The sequence below is a fragment of the Manihot esculenta genome, chromosome 14 (assembly GCF_001659605.2).
Source record: "Manihot esculenta cultivar AM560-2 chromosome 14, M.esculenta_v8, whole genome shotgun sequence".
NCBI lineage: Eukaryota > Viridiplantae > Streptophyta > Magnoliopsida > Malpighiales > Euphorbiaceae > Manihot > Manihot esculenta.
Window position 1 is genome coordinate 11,819,320 of NC_035174.2, and position 22,513 is coordinate 11,841,832.

Consider the following 22,513-nt stretch of genomic DNA (forward strand, 5'->3'; position numbering starts at 1 on the left):
TTTCGTTCTCTTTTTATTATCTTTTTTTATGATTTTGTCTATTAGGCTTTCTAGCTGCGAATTTTGAAACTTCTTGATATGGGTTTTCTGTGTTTCTGATGAATGGGTAGCTTCGTAGCTGAAATTCTCGCGCTTTTCTTCTTTCATTGTGATTTTGCAAGCCCTAGGTTATTTACGCATTTGTATGTAGGGGATATTTGAATCCTTTGATTTCTGTAAAGGGTGAGATTGAGAATTGTGTTTTCGCAGCATGATTAAGGTTCAATAATTTTATGGACTTCTGCTTATTTTGTTTTGGCAGTGAATTTTGCTCATACGCAGTTAACTTGGGCTAAATTATTGCTTTTGGATGGTTGGTGGTGATAAATAGCTATTAAGGTGCAAGGTGCACCGAAGTGCCAAGAGTCTTGAGCCTAGGTGGAGATGCAAAAAGAAGAAAAATTCATCAAAAATCAAATAAATGTAAATAATTTATCAAAATTCAAATAACATAAGATAATTATTTAAATTTATCTGCTTCAAGGTTATAGTTTGCTACCTGATAAAATTTTACCACAAATCATATACATTTAATTTTATCTTTAATATCTTTAAACAATATAATGTGAGAAAAGTAGTTAAAGAGACAAGACATACAGTTATTTCACGTTAATTTTTTTCCATTGTAAATTCTCCAACTCATAATTGGCAGAACTGAATATTCTACAATTTGGATTTCTACTCAATTCAATGGCAGCAATAGGAAATTTTCTGCCAACAAAAAACTATTAAAAAGTTATAGGGATTTTGAATTGTTTATCCAGTGATTCTTCTGGATCAGTAAAGAATGGAAGACCATTTAATAAATTTCAATGCTGTGCATATGATGTGAATTCAGGGTTCATGTAGCCTTTCTAGATGCAGCAGGTGTCGGTGGCCTGGGATTTCTATTCCATTCTTCCTTCTTATGGGTGCATTAGTATTCTATTAACTAAATTTTGAACAAGTTCACAACATCAATTGTCTAAGCTATTGCTGTTGTAATGGAAAAAAAGGAAGTAGGTTTACTCAATTTCATAATTTTATAAATTTTATATGAATTTAGTCAATATATGCTACATATTTACCCTTCCAAGTTCCAACACCTGAAATAACTAGCTCTAGAGAAGAAATACATGAGTTACATAAGATATTTGGTGTTCACCACTAAAAAAATTTACATTTTACCTTGTTCTGCAAAGTTCTTGTAGTGACACTTCTACCAACTTGAAGATTAGTGAGAATCTTGTTAAAATTAAACTTTGGGAATGAATTTGGGTTGTGAGAGCTAGAGAATGGTTCTGGATATATTTGTGGTTTGCATGTGCAATTGACCTTAAAATGCTACACGTTTACACATTTAACGATTTTGTCCCAATCTTTTAATTTTGGCACTTTAATACAAATTTGAAAGGTTTGTAGAAATTTTATCCAAATTTAAAATAAAATTTGGGGAGAGTGTGGTTTTGCTTATGTTGCATGACATGTGGCTTTTTTTATTATTAAACATGAGACCCATTTGACACCTATGCAAACTTTGCAACATAGAAAATTAAAATTATTTTAATCAATTAAAAAATTTTTAAAAATTATTTAAATGAATTAAACTATTCTCTTCACCATCGCTGTCTTAGTTACTCGTCCTTGTTTCAGTAACTTGTTGCTATCTCACTCACCCACATCCTCAAGACTATAAGTTTTTTCTGCCCTACGTCTCAATATACATCACACACACATCCTGGAGCAAGTAAAAACTCTAGGTTTCTAGCAAGTCACCGCTACATTCATTTCATTAGGAATTGATAATCTTTAATAATACCTTCTAAGAGATGGCTAGTCTAAAATGCTAGATAATAAAGTTTGATTTTGAAAAAAACACTATCATTATGAAAATGTACAATCAGTAGAAATGAATATTTGTTATGGTATGCTAGTGAATTTTGAGATATGGTATGCTAGTGAATATTTGTTACAAGAAATGAACCTGAATTTTAAAATGACAAAACCCTTTAATCCAGTCTATATAATTTTTTTTTTCAGAAATTAGGGAAAATACATCTCAAGTACACCAATTAGTAGGTATGAGAGGCTTAATATCTATCCACAAGGACAAATGATTGATTTACTCATTCCCAGCAATTTACGCGATGAAAATGATTTCTCAACTTATTGGGTTCTGTTTGATCTATACATCATGGAATTTTTTGGATATTTATTGTTTAGCAAAATTGTTGGCGTCTTTGTGGATGGAGTTTTTCCTTTGCATTGACTTTTATTGAGCAAAATTGTTGGCTCATTTCATCTACCCAGTGGATATTACCCAAACATTTATCAAGTCTCTACCAGATTTTATTCTCCCCAGCTTGGTTGTTTGTCTATATAAAAAAAATCCTTTCGTGCACACCTCTACCAACCTCACATTCTCAATACAGTCTTTGAAATTCTCATCTAAATTCATAGCTTCCTGTCCTCCCAACCTTTCCCTTGCAAAAAGAGTAGTATTAAAATCACCTTGCACTAGCCATGCTCCTTTCATATTGATAAATCTTTTCCTCATCCTGGTCCATGATAGATCTGACTTTCTTCTTGGTCCACCATATGGGTCCATCAAATGGGTCTCTCAATGTTCTACTTGATAAAAGGACCTGCAAAATAAGGAAAAAACGGTCAAGGGTCTACCAGGGATGCCCCGGTGGAGACCTTCTGACGCTCAAGTCAAATTTTATGGATTAGAGTAGTATATTGGGTAAGGGTTGCAGAGAGAAAATAAAAATGGAGTCCCGAGAGGAGAGGAAGAAGAAGAGAGCCCCTTTTGAAAGAGAAGACCCTTCAGTATATAGTGCCACCTGTCCATGTTAGTCAGGCCCGTACGTACGGACGTGTCAGACCCTTTCTTCACGCCAGGCGGCCATTTAATTCTCCCTATCACGCATGCAAACAGGGTTGGTGAGTGAACGGGCCTGCTTCCCTATTGGGCCTGTGCTTGTATCTAATCCGAATTGTCCTGGGTTGCTGATCCCGGGCTTGTGAAATCGGACCGTCTTTCGAGCGTATGGTCTGACGGGCTTTGGACTCATGGCCTTCTTTTGGATTCGTCCTTATTCCTGGGCTAGAAAAGTCAGACGGTTATCAATTGCCCCTTTACCTCGGTAGTTATTCCATGACTGGTGAGGGGGTAAATCCTTGAACTCTATTCATGACCGTGTGATGACAAACGATGCCGTTAATGAACAAGGACGAGCTAAATAACGGATTAGAGCCAGAAGAGCAGGCGGCTTGAGCTGTGTGCTTTATCAGGATGGGGAGCTCGGTTTTTTATCGTTTTCCTCTTCCAGGGTCATTTTTGTTAAGTGTTTGTTTACTGTGAGTTAATCCGAGCTGTGAACAGGGTCTTTTGCTTTCGTTTAGCCTTTTGTGTTTTTCTGCATTTGCAGGCTTTTTCATGTAGGGAGTTCGGCTTCCTGGTATGCCCTCTATGCTCAGCTTTATTCAGCTTGATTGTTTACTTGTCGTGAGTCTGTCCGTACAGCGGATTAAGGAGCTCGGATTTTTGTTCTTTGCTTAGGCTTTTATGCCTATAACTTGTGATGCTACCTGTGCTACGGACTCAGGAATTCGGAATTTCGCCTTCCTCACTTTGGTGCCCCGAGCTCTTTTGTGAAGTCAGACTTAATTTCTTGCTTTCTTGTCGAGCCTTATTTGGGCTGTGTTTCAGTCTGACTGCTTGTTTGTTCGGTTTTAACTTTTCTTTTATAGGCTTATAACCTTGTCGGTCCGGATATGAGGCCCCTCCAAGCTTCTGTGGAGATCGACCCTAGATTGAAGAGGTCGGACTATCTGTTTTGGATTTGACCGTACTGCGGTTCGATTCTTTTGTATCCTGATGAGTCAGGGCTTTCTACTGTCCCATTCGGTCGTTCAGAATGGTTTATTTGACTTTTTATGTTGCTCCTGTCTCCTTGATTTTTTATCTAAGCGTTGGGCTCTCGTGTATGTAACGGTAGGTTAGGTTTTTTGCCCCCGAGTGTTTGTGGGCTGTCTGCTCTCGAGCGTTTTATGGGCTCTTTGCTGCCTGGTCCTCTCTCTAGGCCCGCTGAGTTGGTTTAGTGTTAGCGGTCAATTCTTGAGGTTGGTGCCTCTTATGTTTACCCCCGATTCTCTGTTTGACTCTGTATTTTGCATTTTGCTTAGGATTCGCCTTGCCTTAATTCGGTCTGCCTATTGGGTTTACCAGTACCGAGCTCATTTTTTTGAGGTCGGCATGGTGCTTCAGCGCTGTTGCGCCGCGAGCCCTGCTTTAGCCTTTAGTAGGTCGTATTGCTATATGATACAGGCGTTGAGGCACCTTGGTTTAGTTTCGTTATGTGCTGGTTACTTTGCGAGGTCGAGGTTTTATTGGCTTGTAATCCGAGCTCTTTCGAGAGGTTGGGTTCGAATTCTTTTATTTTTGTTCCAACACCCTCTTGAGGTCAGCATGGCACTTTGACGCTTTTTGGCTGTTTGTGTGAGATCAAAGTCTCTTTACCTTATGCCTCGAGCTCCTTTGGGAGGTCGGAGTTTAGCTTTTCATTTATGGTCCCGTGCCTCAATCTTTTATGTGAGGTCGGAACTATGTTCTTATGAGTTGTTTTTGCGTGTGGTCGTTGTATACCGCTGTTTGCTGTGAGTATGTAATACCGAAAGACCTCTGAAGATCCTAGTCTTTGTTGCTCCGGGAGATCTTTGAGATCTTCGCCGGCCGTTTTTTGCGCCGGGAGGTCTTTTGAGATCCTCGCCGGCCGTTTTTGCTCTAGGAGATCTTACGGGATCTTGGCCGTTTTTGCTCCGGGAGGTCTTTTTAAGATTCTCGCCGGCCGTTTTTGCTCTAAGAGATCTTACGGGATCCTAGTCGTTTTTGCTCCGGAAGGTCTTTTTGAGATCCTCGGCGGCCGTTTTTGCTCCAGGAGATCTTACGAGATCCTGGCCGTTTTTGCTCCGGGAGGTCTTTTTGAGATCCTCGCCGGCCTTTTTGCTCCGGGAGATCTTTGAGATCCGCCGGCCTTATACCTCTGAGGTCTCTATGTCTCGGGGTCTTCACTGCCATGAGATCTTGGGGATCCTGGACTTGTAATTCTGAAAGATCTTGGGGATCCCGGTCTTCTACCTCTGAGATCTCTATGTCTCAGGGTTTTCACTGCCAGGAGATCTTGGGGATCCTGGACTTGTAATTCTGGGAGATCTTGGAGATCCCGGTCTTCTACCTCTGAGGTCTCTATGTCTCAGGGTCTTCTGAAAGATTCAGGATTTTTCTGCAAAATAAGAGCTTGCACAGAGCGTATATAACGAGGATGCTCGTTGCTAATTCAATAATATTCACCAATAATATGCCACACGTGTCACTTAGTTTCATGTTTCAGATGAATGTAAATAACTGCTCTAACTAACAATATTAACTCATGCCATTCGAAAGTTCAATAAACAATATTTGCATGTGTGAATTTCTCCAGGGTTTTTCAATCTATGAATATAAGCAATTATCAGGATATCTAAACTCACAGAGGTATATTTTGATTAAATTTAGTCTTACTATTTACATGTGAAGCATGCCTTCTAATAATCTATGAGATCATTTATATTTAATAATGTTTAATTAAAAATAATTGCCGATAAGTAAAGGCATTTTTGAAATTCTGAAGCAAAACAATAAATATACGCAGCAAAATACGATTCGGGTAACTGAGCATACATATATGTCATGAGTATTTAAGATAAGTAATTAAGGGCTTGTAAATTTCTCCAACAGTAATTATGTTAATGACACATGGCGAGTTATGTGTACCTTATTTCAATCATCAATCGGCATGATTATCTAAAATGTGGCGAGCAACACTTCAGATGTGTGCAGGTTCTCGAAGACCGAGTGAGTGCGGGTCCATAGCTGGAAGTGCGGTTCGTGTCAATCCACTCACATGATGCCTGATCAGTTATCCTCCCCAGCATGGAAACCGTCAAAGGAACTCATGAAAGACCGAGGTGTCGAGTGCTGTAGCCGCCCACTGTCAGTTGGTCCAGGACAATTTTCTTATAACTTCTTGGATGTTGCTTTTTTGTCCATACTCAGATTACTGGAGAGAAATGTGTAAGCTCTTCATTTTTCCATTAATTCTACTCCTTTTTTCCGATAAGTTATGAACCCCTGTAGCTCTGCTTCTCTTCGAGGAGCTTCTAGGCCGCACCATTCCCAACGACCAAGAAGAAAGCCACCTCATCCTTCCCAAACCGTAAGTGCGCTGCGCGCTAGAAAAAACTGCTTTAGTCAATAGTGAATAATAATAAATCCAAGGCAACATCAGCCCCCATGCCAACCTTTGCATTGTTTCGTTCCTCAATTCAGAATTTCACAAATCACCACATCCTTCTTGAGGGGTCCCACTTCAACTCCGCCAGCTATCTTCGCCACCGATGGTGCCTGAACTATCCTTTTGTTGAGAAATTGCAAGAATGGGTCAAGTATTCGAAGAATACGAGCGCCAGTACTGCGAGCTCTGGGATCAGAGAAATTGATGCAGGAGTTGCCGCCATTTGCTCGGCAATCTTGGGAGCGGCCGAATAACAGTAAAGCCGGAGGTTTAATCTGCGCCGGCGGCGGTAGCGGGGGAAAAGGAGAAGAGAGAGAGAGCTCGATGCCTTGATCAAGCGTTTTGGTACTAAAGCAGGTCTGTTCAATCAGAGGTTGAAGGATTGCCGACCTCGTAACCCCACCGACCTCATCTTCAAGTTGGGCGACACACCGAGTTCCGACCTCGATCACAGATCTAAGCTCGAGCACGGGAACGAGTGATCTTATGTTGTGGTCGTTGGATTTTCTAAGCCTTTCTGTCTTACTATTCCGACCAGGAATGCGGGATCGACCTCGAACGTGACTTTGACCTCAAGCGCACATCTATCCGACTTCACGATTTCGGTCTCGAGCTTGAGTCCATCGACTGTTAAGCATGAGCTGATTTATTCATGTGATTCAATGTCCAGCCGAGTTCGTGATGTTTACTGGGAATCTCTTGTTGATTTGTTGGAGTTGTTCTTTCCAAATTTGCTCTATCAACTTGTCTGAGTTTTTCCTTCGATCTCTTTCCTTTTTTCTAAGAAGATGCAGATCTGCGTGGCCATCGGGTCTTCATTCACAGAAGAGCCCTCTCAACCTTAACAATCTCGTGCCCGACTCGCTGGACTTCGGCGACTCGCTCAACTTCAGCAATCCCAGGCAGCAGCCGCACTCCAAGTGCATGTACAGCCGACCCGCTGGCGTCGCCAGCCCGGATTGCCGATGACAGAACAACCTTTGTGCTTCGCCAGCTTTCCTTTTCGCCGCCGGCGCATACGAAGTCGAAGGCAGGGGTGAGCATTCGGTCGGTTTGGTTCAAAATTGAACCAAACCGAATAAACCGAAAATTGAAATTTTAGTGTTTATGAAAATCGAATCGAATCGATTTTGGTCAGAAATCGAATCGAATCGAATCGGTCTGATTCAGTTCGATTCGGTTCGGTTTGATCGGTTTCGATTTTTAATAAATTTTTTATTTTTTACACTTTATTTTTAATATTTTAAAATTTAATTAAAATATTTTAATTTTAATATGATTTAATTTCTCTATATTATTGAAAAAATATATTATTATCACTAATCGGTTCAGTTCGGTTTTTTTTGTTTTTTTTCTGATCAAAATCGAACCGAATTGAAATAACCAAAATTTCTGAAATTAAAAATCGAACCGAACCGAAATGTATAAAAAATCGAACTAAATTTTCAAATCGGTTCGGTTCGGTCGGTTTTTTCTGTTTGAACCGAATACTGCTCACCCCTAGTCGAAGGCATCGCAAGAGACCCCGAGATCTCCCGCAGTTGTCTTCCCTGTTCTCGAGACGACCAAGCTTTCCCTGCTGTTACAACGCATGGCTTCGGGCTTCGCCGGTGACACCCATGACTGGACGCGACATTGGATTGTCACCTTCCCGCGCCGACTGTCCCGACGCCGTTCACCAGGCATGAAGTCACTGTTATCGTGAACCCGAAGCAGCAGATTCCCAATTTTTTACTCTTTATGTGAATCTCAATGGGTAGATCTGGAAACTTTAGAGATAGTAAAATCTCTTTTGTTTCTCACAGACGGCGCCATTTGATAAATCTTTTCCTCCTCCTGGTCCATGATAGATCTGACTTTCTTCTTGGTCCACCATATGGGTCCATCAAATGGGTCTCTCAATGTTCTACTTGATAAAAGGACCTGCAAAATAAGGCAAAAACGGTCAGGGGTCTACCAGGGATGCTCCGGTGGAGACCCTCCGACGCTCAAGTCAGATTTTATAGATTAGAGTGGTATATTGGGTAAGGATTGCAGAGAGAAAATAAAAATGGAGTCCCTGGAGGAGAGGAAGAAGAAGAGAGCCCCTTTTGAAAGAGAAGACCCCTCAGTATATAGTGCTACCTATCCATGTTAGTCAGGCCCGTACGTACGGACGTGTCAGACCCTTTCTTCACGCCAGGCGGCCATTTAATTCTTCCTGTCACGCATGCAAACAGGGTTGGTGAGTGAACGAGCCTGCTTCCCTATTGGGCCTGTGCTTGTATCTAATCCGAATTGTCCTGGGTTGCTGATCCCGGGCTTGTGAAATCGGGCCGTCTTTCGAGCGTATGGTCTGACGGGCTTTGGACTTGTGGCCTTCTTTTGGATTCGTCCTTATTCCTGGGCTAGAAAAGCCAGGCGGTTATCACATACCATTCAAAATATGCTCAATCCTTCCCCACAAACTTCTCCTCTCCATACTAGTGTTACTTGCATGCATAACTATCAAAGAAACCTTTTACCCTCCATCTCAACATAAGTGTGAATCAATTGATCAATAGCCATAATTACATGCAACTTTATCCAACGCACATCAAAACACACCATACCGCATCCCATCTACACAATCTCAAGCCTTTAAATATTTTCTTTATTACACTCCCCAACTCTTGTCTCCAAAATTGCTACTACCTTTAACGGACACTTAACAATCAGAGAGTGAACCTCTGACTGCTTTTTAAGGTTATTAAGACTCCTTGTATTCTAGGAGCCAATCATCCCCTTTTGAAAGGAGAAATAATCACCCTTCCCACTTCCCTTCCTCCATCTCCTTTTTCTAATTTATGTGATATTATAATCTCAGGTCTAGCCACACTCTCCCCCGCACTATTGTTAGATCTAATAACCCCACTTTACTTTTCTCTTTAATTTTTGCCGCCTCAATCCTTTTCTTGTGCTCATCTATTTCACTAGAGTTTTCCCCAAACCCCTCCTCCTCGCACTTCTTATTAGAGATCACCTGTTTCCTCTCACTATTTTCTTCCACTTTCTAACCCCATCCTTACATTTTGCTTGTCCCCTTATTTAGCCCATGATCTAAAATAGGATGCCTTATGCCTAAAGCCCATGCAATTTATATATCTAATAGGTTTCCACTCATATACAACTTTTTAATACAATTGTACACTATATTCATCTTCAAAAAGATTTCATTTGGCAAACCACCATTAATTTCCATTTCAATCAACATTCTAGCATAGCCCAATTTCAATTTCTTAGAAGTACACCAATTTGAAAATAATGGCTTACCTAGAGTACTCCCAATTCTGCTGAGCATCTCAAAGAACCAAAATTCCTAAGGTAAATCTGGGAATTGGAACCAAACCGGTAACTTCTTCAGTTTATCAATCTCCATCTTCATTCTAGGTTGCCAAGATACTAGTATAAACGGTCGCCTATTAAAAGTATATGGTCCTTCCTCCATAACTAAATCTCTCCCTTCTTCACTATCAAATACAAACAAAAATACATTTGTTTTCACCATGTGAACAGTCCTCAAACCATGCCTCCTCCATCTATTCATAGTATATTTCTCTACCCAAATAAATCTAGGGGCAGCTCTTATGACACTTCCAATAAGAGCATTCCTCAATTTTTCTTTTTCCGATTTCAAATCAGCATTATGGACTTTTACTACCTTCTTACCATTGGAAATTTAAGGTGGAACATATCTAAACTCGGCAATTTTTCTTTTTCAGATTTCAACTCAGCATTATGGACTTTTACTACCTTCTTATCATTGGAAATTTAAGGTGGAACATATCTAAATTCGGATTCAGGTTTCTTAGATCGATTGCTCACCATTTCTGCCCAAGATTTCCTCCTTGGGTCACCTTCTCTTCCTTGCGTGACTGTTGTCTCTCCCCCCTCCCATTGATGCCATTTGGTTCCATCGTTGATCTCTCTGTTCCCACTGGTCGGCGATCTAGTTCCTCCAGTCCGAGCTCCATTTGCGTTGCAGCTTCAACAAACCCATTTCGCATACGTTCTGTCCTCTATTCAACTACATCTTCACCCCCTAGACTGCCGTTTGTTTTGTCCCTCACCATGTCTTCCCAGTCGCTAGTGTTGGATATTTAACAAATTATTTCAAAAGAATTATTAATAATTTAAAATATTTTGAAATAAGTTACAAATTTTAAGTTGGTTAAAAAGATTTTTCCACTTTAAGTTATCTTAATCTTTATCCTAACTAAACCATATCTTTAGCTGATATTGTGGATATCTTAATATTTATCTTAATTGAACAATATTTTTAGCTGATATTGTGGATTTGAATAACGTTAAGCACTATAAATAGCAGTGCATTTACGTTATTCAGGATCACACAAAAAAATAAATACTTCTCTATTTCTGGGTAATTAATAATTGCTGTTGTTCTTGCTCCTGGATTACTTGTAATTCAAAAGGCTTGTTGAATGCTGGAGGATACGCAACCGTAGGCGAATTATCCTTAAGGACAGTGATTATTATCACGCTTCAAACAAATATTTTGCTCATCTTTCATTTAATTTCTATATCTTTTTCTACCACTTTCAACAATCTTAAGGATAATTGCTGAAATTACTTCTCCTAACAATACTTACATTACTGGACCTGTTATTCTTATGCCACTCGCATTCCAAGTGGTGTTCCTACTGCTATGATGCAACCTGCCATGACAATGTCCAAACCATTTTCAGATGTCTCCAAAATTGAACAGTTCAATGGTGACAATTTCAAACGCTTGCAGGAACGTGTATTTTCAATTCTTGATATGCATGGAGTTGCTTTTGGGTTCATGCTAATAAGGCATGTAAGTACACTATTATTAGCACATTATCTAACGATCTCTTTGATGTTTATTGCTCTTATAAAGAAGCAAAATAAATATGGGAGTCCATAATTGCCAAATATACTGCTGAGGATGTTGGCAAACAGAAAATTTACTATTGGCAAGTTTTACAAATGGTTTGCTTACTTAATTGATTCTTTTAAATTATGGCATGATAGGATAGGTCATGTAAGTTTACATTATATTAAGAAGATGCATGCAATTGGACTTATATCTAATATTAATTATTCATACTTAGATAAATGTGAAATATGTGCTGAATCAAACAAACAAAGAAAACTTGTGCTTCTATTTTTAGAGAAATTGAATTATTAAATTTGATTCATACTGATTTAGGAGATTTAAAACAAACTATGACTAGAGGTGGAAAAAGATTTATGTAACTTTTATTGATGATTTTTCTAGATATAAAGTATATTTATTAAGAAATAAAAATAAAGCCTTTGACATGTTTCTTGCATATAAAAATGAAGTATAAAATCAATTAAATAGAAAAATTAAAAGAATTATATTAGATAGAGGAGGTGAATATGTCTTACTTAATGATTATTGTGAAAAATATGGCATAATCCACGAAATTACCCCACCATATTCACCTAAATCAAATGGGGTAGCAGAAAAAAAAAAAAAAACTTTAAAGGAAATGATAAATTGTTTACTTGTTAGTTTTAATGTACCAGATAATTTATGAGGTGAAGCCATTTTATCTGTATGTCACTTACAAAATAGAATTTCTTATAAAAAAAAAAAACTGGTGTTACACCTTATGAATTATGTAAAGGTTATCCTCCTAACTTAAAATATTTAAAAGTGTGGGGGTGTTTAGCCAAAGTTATGCTTTCTGAACCAAAGAAAAGGAAAATTGGTGTAAAAACTTCTGATTGTTTATTTATTGGTTACGCTAATTGTAGTGTTGCATATAGATTTTAATAAGCTTTGGCTTCTATTTACAAACTTTATATCCATCAGATGGATGTAAAAACTGCATTTTTAAATGGTGATTTGGAAGAAGAAATTTACATGGTACAACCAGAAGGTTGTGTTGTTTTAGGTCAAGAAAATAAAGTATGTAAATTGCTTAAGTTTTTATATGGTTTAAAATAAGCACCAAAATAATGGCATGAAAAATTTGACCAAGTTTTGTTAAGTAATGGTTTTTCTTCTATTGAGGTTGATAAATGTGTTTATACAAAACTTATTGAAAAATGATTGTGTAATTATATGTTTATATGAGGATGATATGCTCATTTTTGGTTCATGTCTTGATATAGTTCAACAAACAAAATAATTTTTATCTTTTAAATTTGAAATGAAAGACATGGGAGAATCTAAAGTAATTTTGGGTGTGAAAATTGTATGAAATGATCATGGGTTAATATTGACTCAAGAACATTATGTTGAAAAACTTTTAAAGAAATTTGAGAATTTTAATGTGAAACCTGTATACACTCCATTTGATGCTAACAATTAGTTAAAGAAAAATGTTGGAGATGATGTATCACAGTCTAAATATGCTTAAATTATTGGAAGTTTAATTCATTTGATGAATTTTACTTGACCAGATATAGCTTATGCAGTGTGTAGACTGAGCAGGTACACTCAAAGTCCTAACCATGATCATTGGAATGCTTTGGTACGTTTAATGAAATATTTGAGAGGTACCATAAATTATGGTATTCTATATAGTAGATTTTCCGCTGTGCTAGAAGGGTATAGCGATGCAAATTGGATTTCAGATTCAGATGAGATCAAATTCACTAGTGGTTATATTTTCACCCTAAGTGGTGGAGCAATATCGTGGAAATCAGCAAAACAAACTATTATTGCTAGATCAACCATAGAATCAGAGTTTATTACTCTAGATTTGACTGGTAATGAGGCCGAGTGGTTGAAAAACTTCTTGGCAGGCATTCCATTAGGAATGAAACCAATACCTTCTGTGTCTATTCATTGTGATTGCCAAGTTGCAATAGCAATTGCAAAAAATAAAACCTTTAATGGTAAAAATAGGCACATTCGGTTGAGACATAACGTGGTAAAGTAGCTGCTAAAAGATGGAGTTATATCTATTAATTATGTGAAGTCAGAAGTGAATTTGGCCGATCCTCTGACTAAACCCTTGAGAAAGAAATTAATAAACGAAATATCGAGGGGTATGGGACTACAACCTGTTGGAGGAAGTCAACAATGATGGTAACCCAACCTATATGATTAGCGATCTCATGAAATAGGTTCATATGGGTAATAATAAATCATTAGTTGATTTATATTAAGCACTTTATAAAGTCCTATGTGTAGTGTTAGTGCTAAAACTGCAAAGAAAGTGAAGTTGAGTTAAAACTCTTAATTATTTCTGTATCCTTTATAGGTGATGTATAAGCTGCAATATACACTTGATGGAATGACATATATGAGAGTGGAGTGGAGCCGCTCCTATGAGATTGAAGGCAAATTTATAGAGCTCTCATGAACTTCCAGGCACGCGCATGGCTTATTAACGCAACATTGCGTCAAACAGCAGAATTGTGAAAGTATATTGTGATTGGTGAAAAGTTTAATTTACACTAAGAATTGTTTGGTTCATAGAAGTTTAAACTTCACCAAATATTCAGTAAATTATCTTTCACTTAATCAAATTTTAATTCATAGTCCATAAGACACCAAAATTAATACATTGTACTATACCCAGAAAATATTTTACTTTTATGTTCCAAATTCTTTTGAAATAAGTGGGGGATTGTTGGATATTTAACAAATTATTTCAAAAGAATCATAAATAATTTAAAATATTTTGAAATAAGTTACAGATTTTAAGTTGGTTAAAAAGATTTTTCCACTTTAAGTTATCTTAATCTTTATCCTAACTAAACCATATCTTTAGCTGATATTGTGGATATCTTAATATTTATCTTAACTGAACCATATTTTTAGCTAATATTGTGGATTTGAATAACGTTAAGCATACTATAAATAGCAGTTCATTTATGTTATTCAGGATCACACAAAAAAACAAATACTTCTCTATTTCTGGATAATTAATAATTGTTGTTGTTCTTGCTCCTGAGTTACTTGTAATTCAGAAGACTTGTTGAATGCTGAAGGATATGCAACTGTAGGCGAATTATCAAGGACAGTGATTATTATCATTTAATTTTTATATCTTTTTCTACCACTTTCAACAGATAGTGACTGAAGCCAGACCCGCATTGATTCTTCCTCCTCATTCCAAAAGCGGCATGCACAAAAGTGCTATTTTGCGCCGCGAGAGAGAGTGGAGCGAGAGGCTTCGTTTGCTATCTAAGTATTGTTTTTCCTTTAAGCTCCAATCAATGTTTTTTTAACATTGAAAGTTGATTTGATATCTTTAGTTGTTCCTCGCCACATAAACTCTATTAATTTCTTTGTTATATTTGATGATATATAATTATATGCTATATATTATGTATCTCATCACAATTCAAGATTTTTGTTTTTTTGAAGTAATTGGTAGAGTGAGAATTGTGTAATATAAGATGAGTCATATCCTTTCGATCACTAGAGCAAACTAAGCTTAGGCCAGTTCAAAAATATTAGAAATATGTAACTATTAAAATTTAAAAATAAGTCTAATTAAATCTCTATATTTTTTTGTCAATGGTCAAATAAGGTCAGTTCAATTCTTTTTTATTAAATAAATTCTTAAACTTTATCTTTAGCTCCAAATAACTCCTAATAAAATAAATACTTTTTAAATAATAAAATTTTATTTTTATAATTTTAAAATTATTTACTATTTCTATATATTTTTTAAAATTTTATGCAGACTAAAATACTAAAAATTTGTGATATTTCAAATTAAAAAAATAATATATATTAAGTCATAATTTATTTAGTCTTAAAAGTAAAATTTAGAAAGTTTATTTGATTGAAAAAAATTAAATTTTACTTATTTAACATTTGAATAAAAATACAGAAATTTAATTGAATTTATTTCTGTTAGCATTCCCAGTAAAAAGAGATTAGATGACTGAAAGATACATGAGTGGGATGACACATAAACCAATTGCCTTAAAGTTTTGGACTAAAAATGATATAAAGTCCTTAATTACATGTGTGTACCTTTTTACAAGTCCATCAGATCTCTCATAAATTCAATGTCTTAGAATTTTTAGGTTAGATGTATTTGATGTTAAGCTGAGTGCTTCTCTCATAAAGCAAGAAGGATTGTCTCTAAATGTATTGCGGATTTTTCATCACATCTCTAACAAATAACTAATCTGTACCTTTTATTTATATTAATAAAAAATTAAAACAGGATCGTCAAATCTTTTTTTTTTAAAGGTAGATAATTCTTTGGTACAAGTTATTTCAACCTATGTGAAATTTTTATTAAGAGATGATGAAGGAGTTGACTTGAAGTCAAAGTCCCTCATAAAAAAAACAAAGAAAAATGACAACAGTTTTCCCAGATAATAAGAAAATAACGTAAAAGAAAAAACGTTGCTTTCTTGTGGAAAATAATGTTATTTGTTAATGAATATAGAGGTGGAAGAAGAGGAAGACTTGGACTTTTGGTATAAAATGACAGCTTTAAAACCAAATTACACGCCCAATAAACTTACACCACGTCAATAATAATTATAATAATAATAATTCACAACATCATACCATAATTTTATATAATTGAATTAATTAAAGTCTAGTTCTCCTTTAAAATCTTAAATTAAGATCAATAATGGAGGGAGACTATATATAATTTTATATATATTATTTGTTTTTAATTCATTAAGTGACCTTTATTTATTAAAAAGTTTTAAATGTTTTTTTATCTAAATATAATTATAATGAAGAATTAAATTTGATTGGTTACTTAAAAGTTTTATTATAATTTAAAATAAAAATATAGAACTCCTTATGATGCTACACCAATTAAATAAAAACCTATTATTTATTAAAAAAAAAAGTGAATGGATAAAAGTTTGATTAGTATCAGGCATTATTTAAGCTTCGGATTAATAAAAATTCTGTGTGGTTTGATTTTTTTGAAAATGAAATTTAATACATGAATCGAATTTGAAATCCTAAATATTAGGTTCGTTAAAATTTAGATTAGATTTATTTAGTAAGTTTATAAATTAATTTATAAAGATAAATATTTAATCAAAAGTATTTATTTTTTAACATGCTATTTTTATTTGAGATTTAATTTGATAAAAATTTAAAGAGTTTTGACTAATTTTTTAAATAAATTAAATTAAAATTTATTAATATTCAAATTTTAATTTAATTCAAACTCAAAAAATAATAATAAATCAAATTTAAATTCACTCTGCTCAGTTGGTCTATCCTTCAAAATTTAATGAACTTATTTTTTGTATTTATATATTTTTAAAAAGTATAAATGAATAAAAAAGACATCTATATTAAGAAAAGTAAAAGATAAGTTGCTTTCTTGTGGAAAATGAATGGAAGACTTTCAAAATCGAAGGACACGCGCTCCCTAAACTTATGATATTAATTGGAAAATATATATTTTTTAGGGGATGATTTAATTGAATTACAAAACATCCAATGCCATGTGCGTTAAGAGCAAGTGATACTATCAACTAGAAATATTAAAAATGAAGGTGATGAAGGTGTGCTTTATGGTATTAGCAATGATAATGGTTTTATTATTACAAGGGATTTGGTGCTCTGCTGATTGTTGGGAGACTGACAGAATTGCTCTCTTGCAACTTCAGTCTCATCTCAATTATTCTCTTCAACATGATCCAAATATTCCTTTTTACTATGATTATTCCACATCTTTTTCGAAAATTGATGTTATCAAGTGTTGTGATTGGGAAAGAGTGAGGTGTAGTGCCACCACAGGACGTATTATCCAACTCAATCTTCATAGTATAAGAGATTTTTCAGCAGGAATGTGGTATCTAAACGCCTCTTTGTTTCTTCCATTCCAACACCTCAACCATTTAGACTTAAACTACAATCAGATTACAGGTTGTCTTAAGAATGAAGGTTTGTATATTTATATCTTTCATTACCATAATTATAATTGCATCTCATTACATATGGTAATCCAAATTAAATGAGTATTTGAAAATCCATCAAGTTACATTTCATACATTTTCCCTCTATTTTTATTTATATATGATTATAATTGATTTTTATATATGCAGGTTTTGAAAGGTTATCCTCACTTGAGAATTTGGAGTTTCTTGATTTAGGTTCTAATAACTTCAACACTGATATTTTATCATCCCTAACTCATCTCTCATCTTTGAAATATTTATATCTATATGGCAATCACATGAAAGGAAGAATTAATATTGAAGGTGAGCATACATAATTAATTTTCTCCATTTTTATATGTCTTCTCATACCATTATATATTCTTAATTAGTTGCTTGTGAGTGTAGAATTGAACAGCTTGACAAATTTAAAAATTTGAGTATATGGTATAATAAAATTGAAGGGTTTAAGTCTTTCAATAGTACGTATAATTATTTATCTGAAATATTTTATTTTATTTTATTTTCTTTAATAAGTAAAATAAAAAAATTATTGTATAAAGAGTTTTTATACATATGCAGGTGGTGAAGAATTATTAAATATGAGCAATCTAGAATTTCTAGACATGAGTATGAATTACCTTGAAAATGATGTTTTATCATCTCTCAAGAGTCTCTCATCTCTTAAAACTCTGTGGATGAGTTATAATCAATTGAAAGGACCTTTTGATTTAAAAGGTTAAATTTTTTTTTTCTCTTTCTCATTAAAATATTAATTGATTGAATTGTTCATATTTATAATTATTGTTTTAATTATGTGTTATTTCTTACTAATCAGAATTGGATACCATGAGTAATTTGAAGGAGCTGAGTTTGGATGGAAACAACATTACAAAATTTATCGGTTCAAGAGGTATTAATTAGTTTATTACTTAACACTTTTTGTTATTTTAAATAAAAAAATTTGAAACTGATTAAAATTATATATTAAATGATTTAAATTTTAAACTTTAAATTTGAAAAGGAAAAGAGCGTTTAAATTATTTAATAAATTTTATAAACTGCTTAGAAAAAAAAAATTAAAATTAGTAAAATTTAATGGATTATTATTTTTATGTTTTATATTATACTTTTTTAAGCAATTATTTTCATAATAAATCTATTATATTCATAAATAGATATATTTATTAGCTGTATAAAAATGATGAATTGAACATTACTTACGTATTTAATGTAGGGCTAGTGTGTGTATTTTCCACATTATTATTCTTTTAATTTTTAAAATTTGTTTTAAATCTAGACCACTTAGATTTGGAAATAATAATAATAATAATTATTATTATTATTATTATTAAAGCACTAGAATATTGAATTATTTTTTAAAAAAAGAATCATAAATGAATATTGAATATATGTAGTGAAAATTTTATTATATTTTTAACTCTATTTTCACTTGTAGGAATGAAAAATTTGAGAGCCCTTTATCTAGTCACTATGAAAGGAAGCAGCATGCTGTTACAATCATTGGGAGCATTCACCAATCTCGAAATCCTATATATGAGCGGAAGTGATTTAAAAGGGACAAGATTTGCTCAATGTTGGTTTTTTTTTTGTAGTTATACTTATACTTACTACTCTTCATTTATTAAAAATTAATTAATATTTATTCATTCTTTTTAAACAGATTCTAATCTCATCAATTTGAGAGAGTTATATCTAGATGGTTCTTCTGTGGGTAGAAACTTCCTCCAAAGTCTTGAAGTACTTCCTTCACTTAAAATATTATCAATGCGAAACTGTGGATTTAGTGGCATCATACCTGTGAACCAAGGTAAAACAAATATAGTTTCTTCCTATTTGAGATCTCTTTTATGCTTATAGTTTCAAACAAATGTGGCATCATACCAATGAACCAAGAAACGAATGTAGTTTCTTCCTATTTGTAGTTATGCTTATACTTACTACTCTTCATTCATTAAAAATTAATTAATATTTATTCATTCTTTTTAAACAGATTCTAATCTCACCAATTTGAGAGAGTTATATCTAGACTACTCTTCGGTGGATGAAAACTTACTCCAGTATCTTAAAGCACTTTCTTCTCTCGAAACATTGTCAATGCAGGGCTGTGGATTTAGTGGTATCATAACTATGAACCAAGGTAAAACGAATGCAGTTTCTTCCTATTTGAAATCTCTTTCATTTTAATCACAAACTTTAGCTAAAATAAATTATAAAATCAATAATTTTCAGGTATTTGCAAATTGAAGCATCTCCAAATACTAGACATTAGCTACAACGATCTCAGTGGTAACTTACCTCTGTGTCTAGCAAATTTGACTTCTCTTCAACAATTACACCTCTCTTTCAATCATTTCATTGGAAACATCTCTTCGTCTCCACTTGAGGGTTTAACAAATCTCGAATATCTATCGGTTTCAGGCAATCTTTTTCAAATCCCAATCTCATTAAGTCCATTTTTCAACCATTCAAAACTCAAGTACATGGAAAGTAGGGGTAACAAAATATTTGCAGAAACAGATGGTCAGTACTTGAACTCAAGATTTCAATTGGAGAGGCTTGTATTATCTGGTGGTGGATATTGTGGAGCATTCCCCAAATTCCTTTATCACCAGCATAACCTACAATTTGTTGATCTATCACACAATCAAATGAGAGAAGGGTTTCCATCTTGGTTGTTGCAGAATAACACAAAATTGGAACAACTTTACTTAATCAACAATTCTTTATCAGGGCCTTTGAAATTACCAATTCATTCCCATATGAATTTGTCATTGTTGGATATCTCAGACAATTTCTTTCAAGGCTACATCACACCAGAGATAGGAACATATCTGCCAAAATTGTCACATTTAAACATGTTGGGAAATGGTTTCAGTGGTAGCATTCCTTCTTCGTTTGGAAATATGAGCTTGTTGAGATATTTAGACTTATCCAACAATAGATTGTCAGGTACTATACCAGAGGACTTAACCATTGGTTGTGTCTCATTGCGAGAACTCATACTTTCAAACAACAGTTTGCAAGGCCAAATATTTTCTGAAATCTCTAACTTAAGGTTTCTGTATGAGTTACAATTGGATGGCAATCAATTCACTGGCAGCATTCCACATAGCTTGTCTAACAGCTCCTTTTTACAAGTGTTGGATCTTAGACATAACAACTTATATGGTAGGATCCCAAGGTGGCTGGGGAACATGTACTTTCTTCGCGTTTTGGATCTTTCAATGAATAATATCTCTGGAAGTCTACCATCTAACTTGTTCTCTTCAAATATACAAGAAATTTATTTGTCTAGAAATGGGCTACAAGGATCTTTGGAGGACGCATTTTATGGTTGCTATGAGCTAAATGTGTTAGATTCGGACCATAATCATATGACTGGAAGCATTTCATCATGCCACAATTTGAGAATAATGGACATCAGTTACAATCATCTATCTGGTAAGATTCCGAATTGGATCAGGAATATGTCTTCTCTTCAAATTTTGGATCTTTCACAGAACCGTATTTCTGGCAATTTACCATCCAATTTCTGTCCAATAGATTTAACAGAAGTCCATTTGTCTAAAAATATGCTGCAAGGATTGTTAAAGGATTCATTCTATAATTGCCCTTCATTGGTGGTGTTAGATCTTAGCCATAATAATTTGATAGGAAGGATACCAAAATGGATTGGAGAGATTCCATTGGGCTATATTCTCTTGAGTCATAATCATTTTGAAGGTGAAATCCCAATTCAGCTATGCAAGTTGGATAAGTTAAGCTTGATTGATCTTTCTTATAACAATCTTTCTGGTCATATTCCTCATTGCCTAAGATGCAGCAGTAATTATTGGTATAGGCAACAAGAAGCTTTACTCGATCCTCCTACCACTGCTTTAGCTCCAAGTATTGCTTATTCTCCTGACATACAACCCGAACAGCCTGTAGAGTTTACAACCAAGAACTCTTCTTATTTTTACCAACCAAGCATCCTTCACTATTTCTCTGGAATTGATCTCTCTTGTAACAATTTGGCTGGTGAGATTCCTCCTGAATTAGGAAATCTCAACATGATCAAGGTATTAAATCTTTCCCACAACAAGTTGATTGGAGCAATCCCACCCACATTTTCAAACCTAAGGCAAATTGAGAGCTTGGATCTTTCATATAACAATTTGGAAGGGAAAATTCCTCCTCAACTTACTCAGCTATATTCTCTAGCTGTATTCAATGTAGCACACAACAATCTATCTAGCAAAACACCTGAGAGGGTTGCACAATTTGCAACATTTGACCAGAGTAGCTACGAGGGAAATCCTTTGTTGTGTGGACTGCCACTGCCGAAGAGTTGCAACAACACATCTCCATCACCACCAGTAACTCCAACAGAAGAAAAAGAAGATAACGGCTTCATGGATATGGGTGTTTTCTATGTGAGCTTTGTGGTGTCGTACATCATGGTGTTGCTGGCAATAGCAGCAGTTCTATACATAAACCCATACTGGCGACGAAGATGGTTTTACTTCATAGAAACGAGCCTTACCAATTGCTACTATTTTCTGGTGGACAATATTCCTCTATTATCCAAATTTGGACTTTCATAGAATTGAGGCTTGACAAGTTCAATGCTTGACCATCTGTGTTTTCCAATGTTCAATTAATTGCATTTTGTTCTTGATTTCTGTCTTTTGTAATTGATCTAAGCTAATTTTTGTTTGAAATATAATTGCTGGACGTTGTTAATATTACATGTTAAGTTGTGATTCGCTTCTTCATGGATGAGAGACTAAGAAAAATTATTCAAAACATTGTTAATATCTCCATTATTCACATAAATCTTTATAAAATTATACAATAATTTCATATTTTTAAATAAAAATTTTTTAAATTTAAAAATATTAAATTTTTTCATTTCAAATAATATAATTATTAAAAAAAATTAATCAAATTAAATTTTTATAAAATTCTTAATTTCGATACGAATAAAATAATTAAATTTAAAATTGTATTCAAAATAAATTAATATCAATAATCTCATATGGAGTTTAAAATATAATATTTTTTTTGTATTTATTTAGAAATAAATAAAATTCATTAATGTGGAAATAAATAAAAATCTCACGTAGGAGAGCAAGTATATTTTATTACTTAATTCACAAAATAAAATTTCATATTTATACCAACAAACTTAATTAGGATAAAAAAAATTAAGATATTTTATTTGCATTATTTTTTTTATATATATAATTGATACTTATTGGAGTTGAAATTTGAAACTGCTAAAA

At 34.2% G+C, this 22,513-nt stretch overlaps 3 protein-coding genes across 5 annotated transcripts in view; all 3 read left to right on the plus strand.

Annotated features, from left to right (window-relative positions):
- The window catches only part of LOC110608075 (ubiquitin-like domain-containing protein CIP73), a 99,863-nt gene that overhangs the window by 285 nt on the left and 77,065 nt on the right, over window positions 1-22,513 (plus strand). The window lies entirely within an intron of this gene.
- Window positions 16,815-18,146, plus strand: LOC122721783 (receptor-like protein 9a). The gene is made up of 3 exons (XM_043950695.1): window positions 16,815-17,229; window positions 17,805-17,960; window positions 18,061-18,146. The coding sequence occupies exons 1-3, from the start codon at window positions 16,833-16,835 to the stop codon at window positions 18,144-18,146; spliced, it is 639 nt and encodes a 212-aa protein (XP_043806630.1). The 5' UTR covers window positions 16,815-16,832.
- On the plus strand, window positions 18,717-21,832 carry LOC122721784 (receptor-like protein 13). The gene is made up of 4 exons (XM_043950696.1): window positions 18,717-18,819; window positions 18,907-19,053; window positions 19,237-19,383; window positions 19,476-21,832. The coding sequence occupies exons 1-4, from the start codon at window positions 18,717-18,719 to the stop codon at window positions 21,830-21,832; spliced, it is 2,754 nt and encodes a 917-aa protein (XP_043806631.1).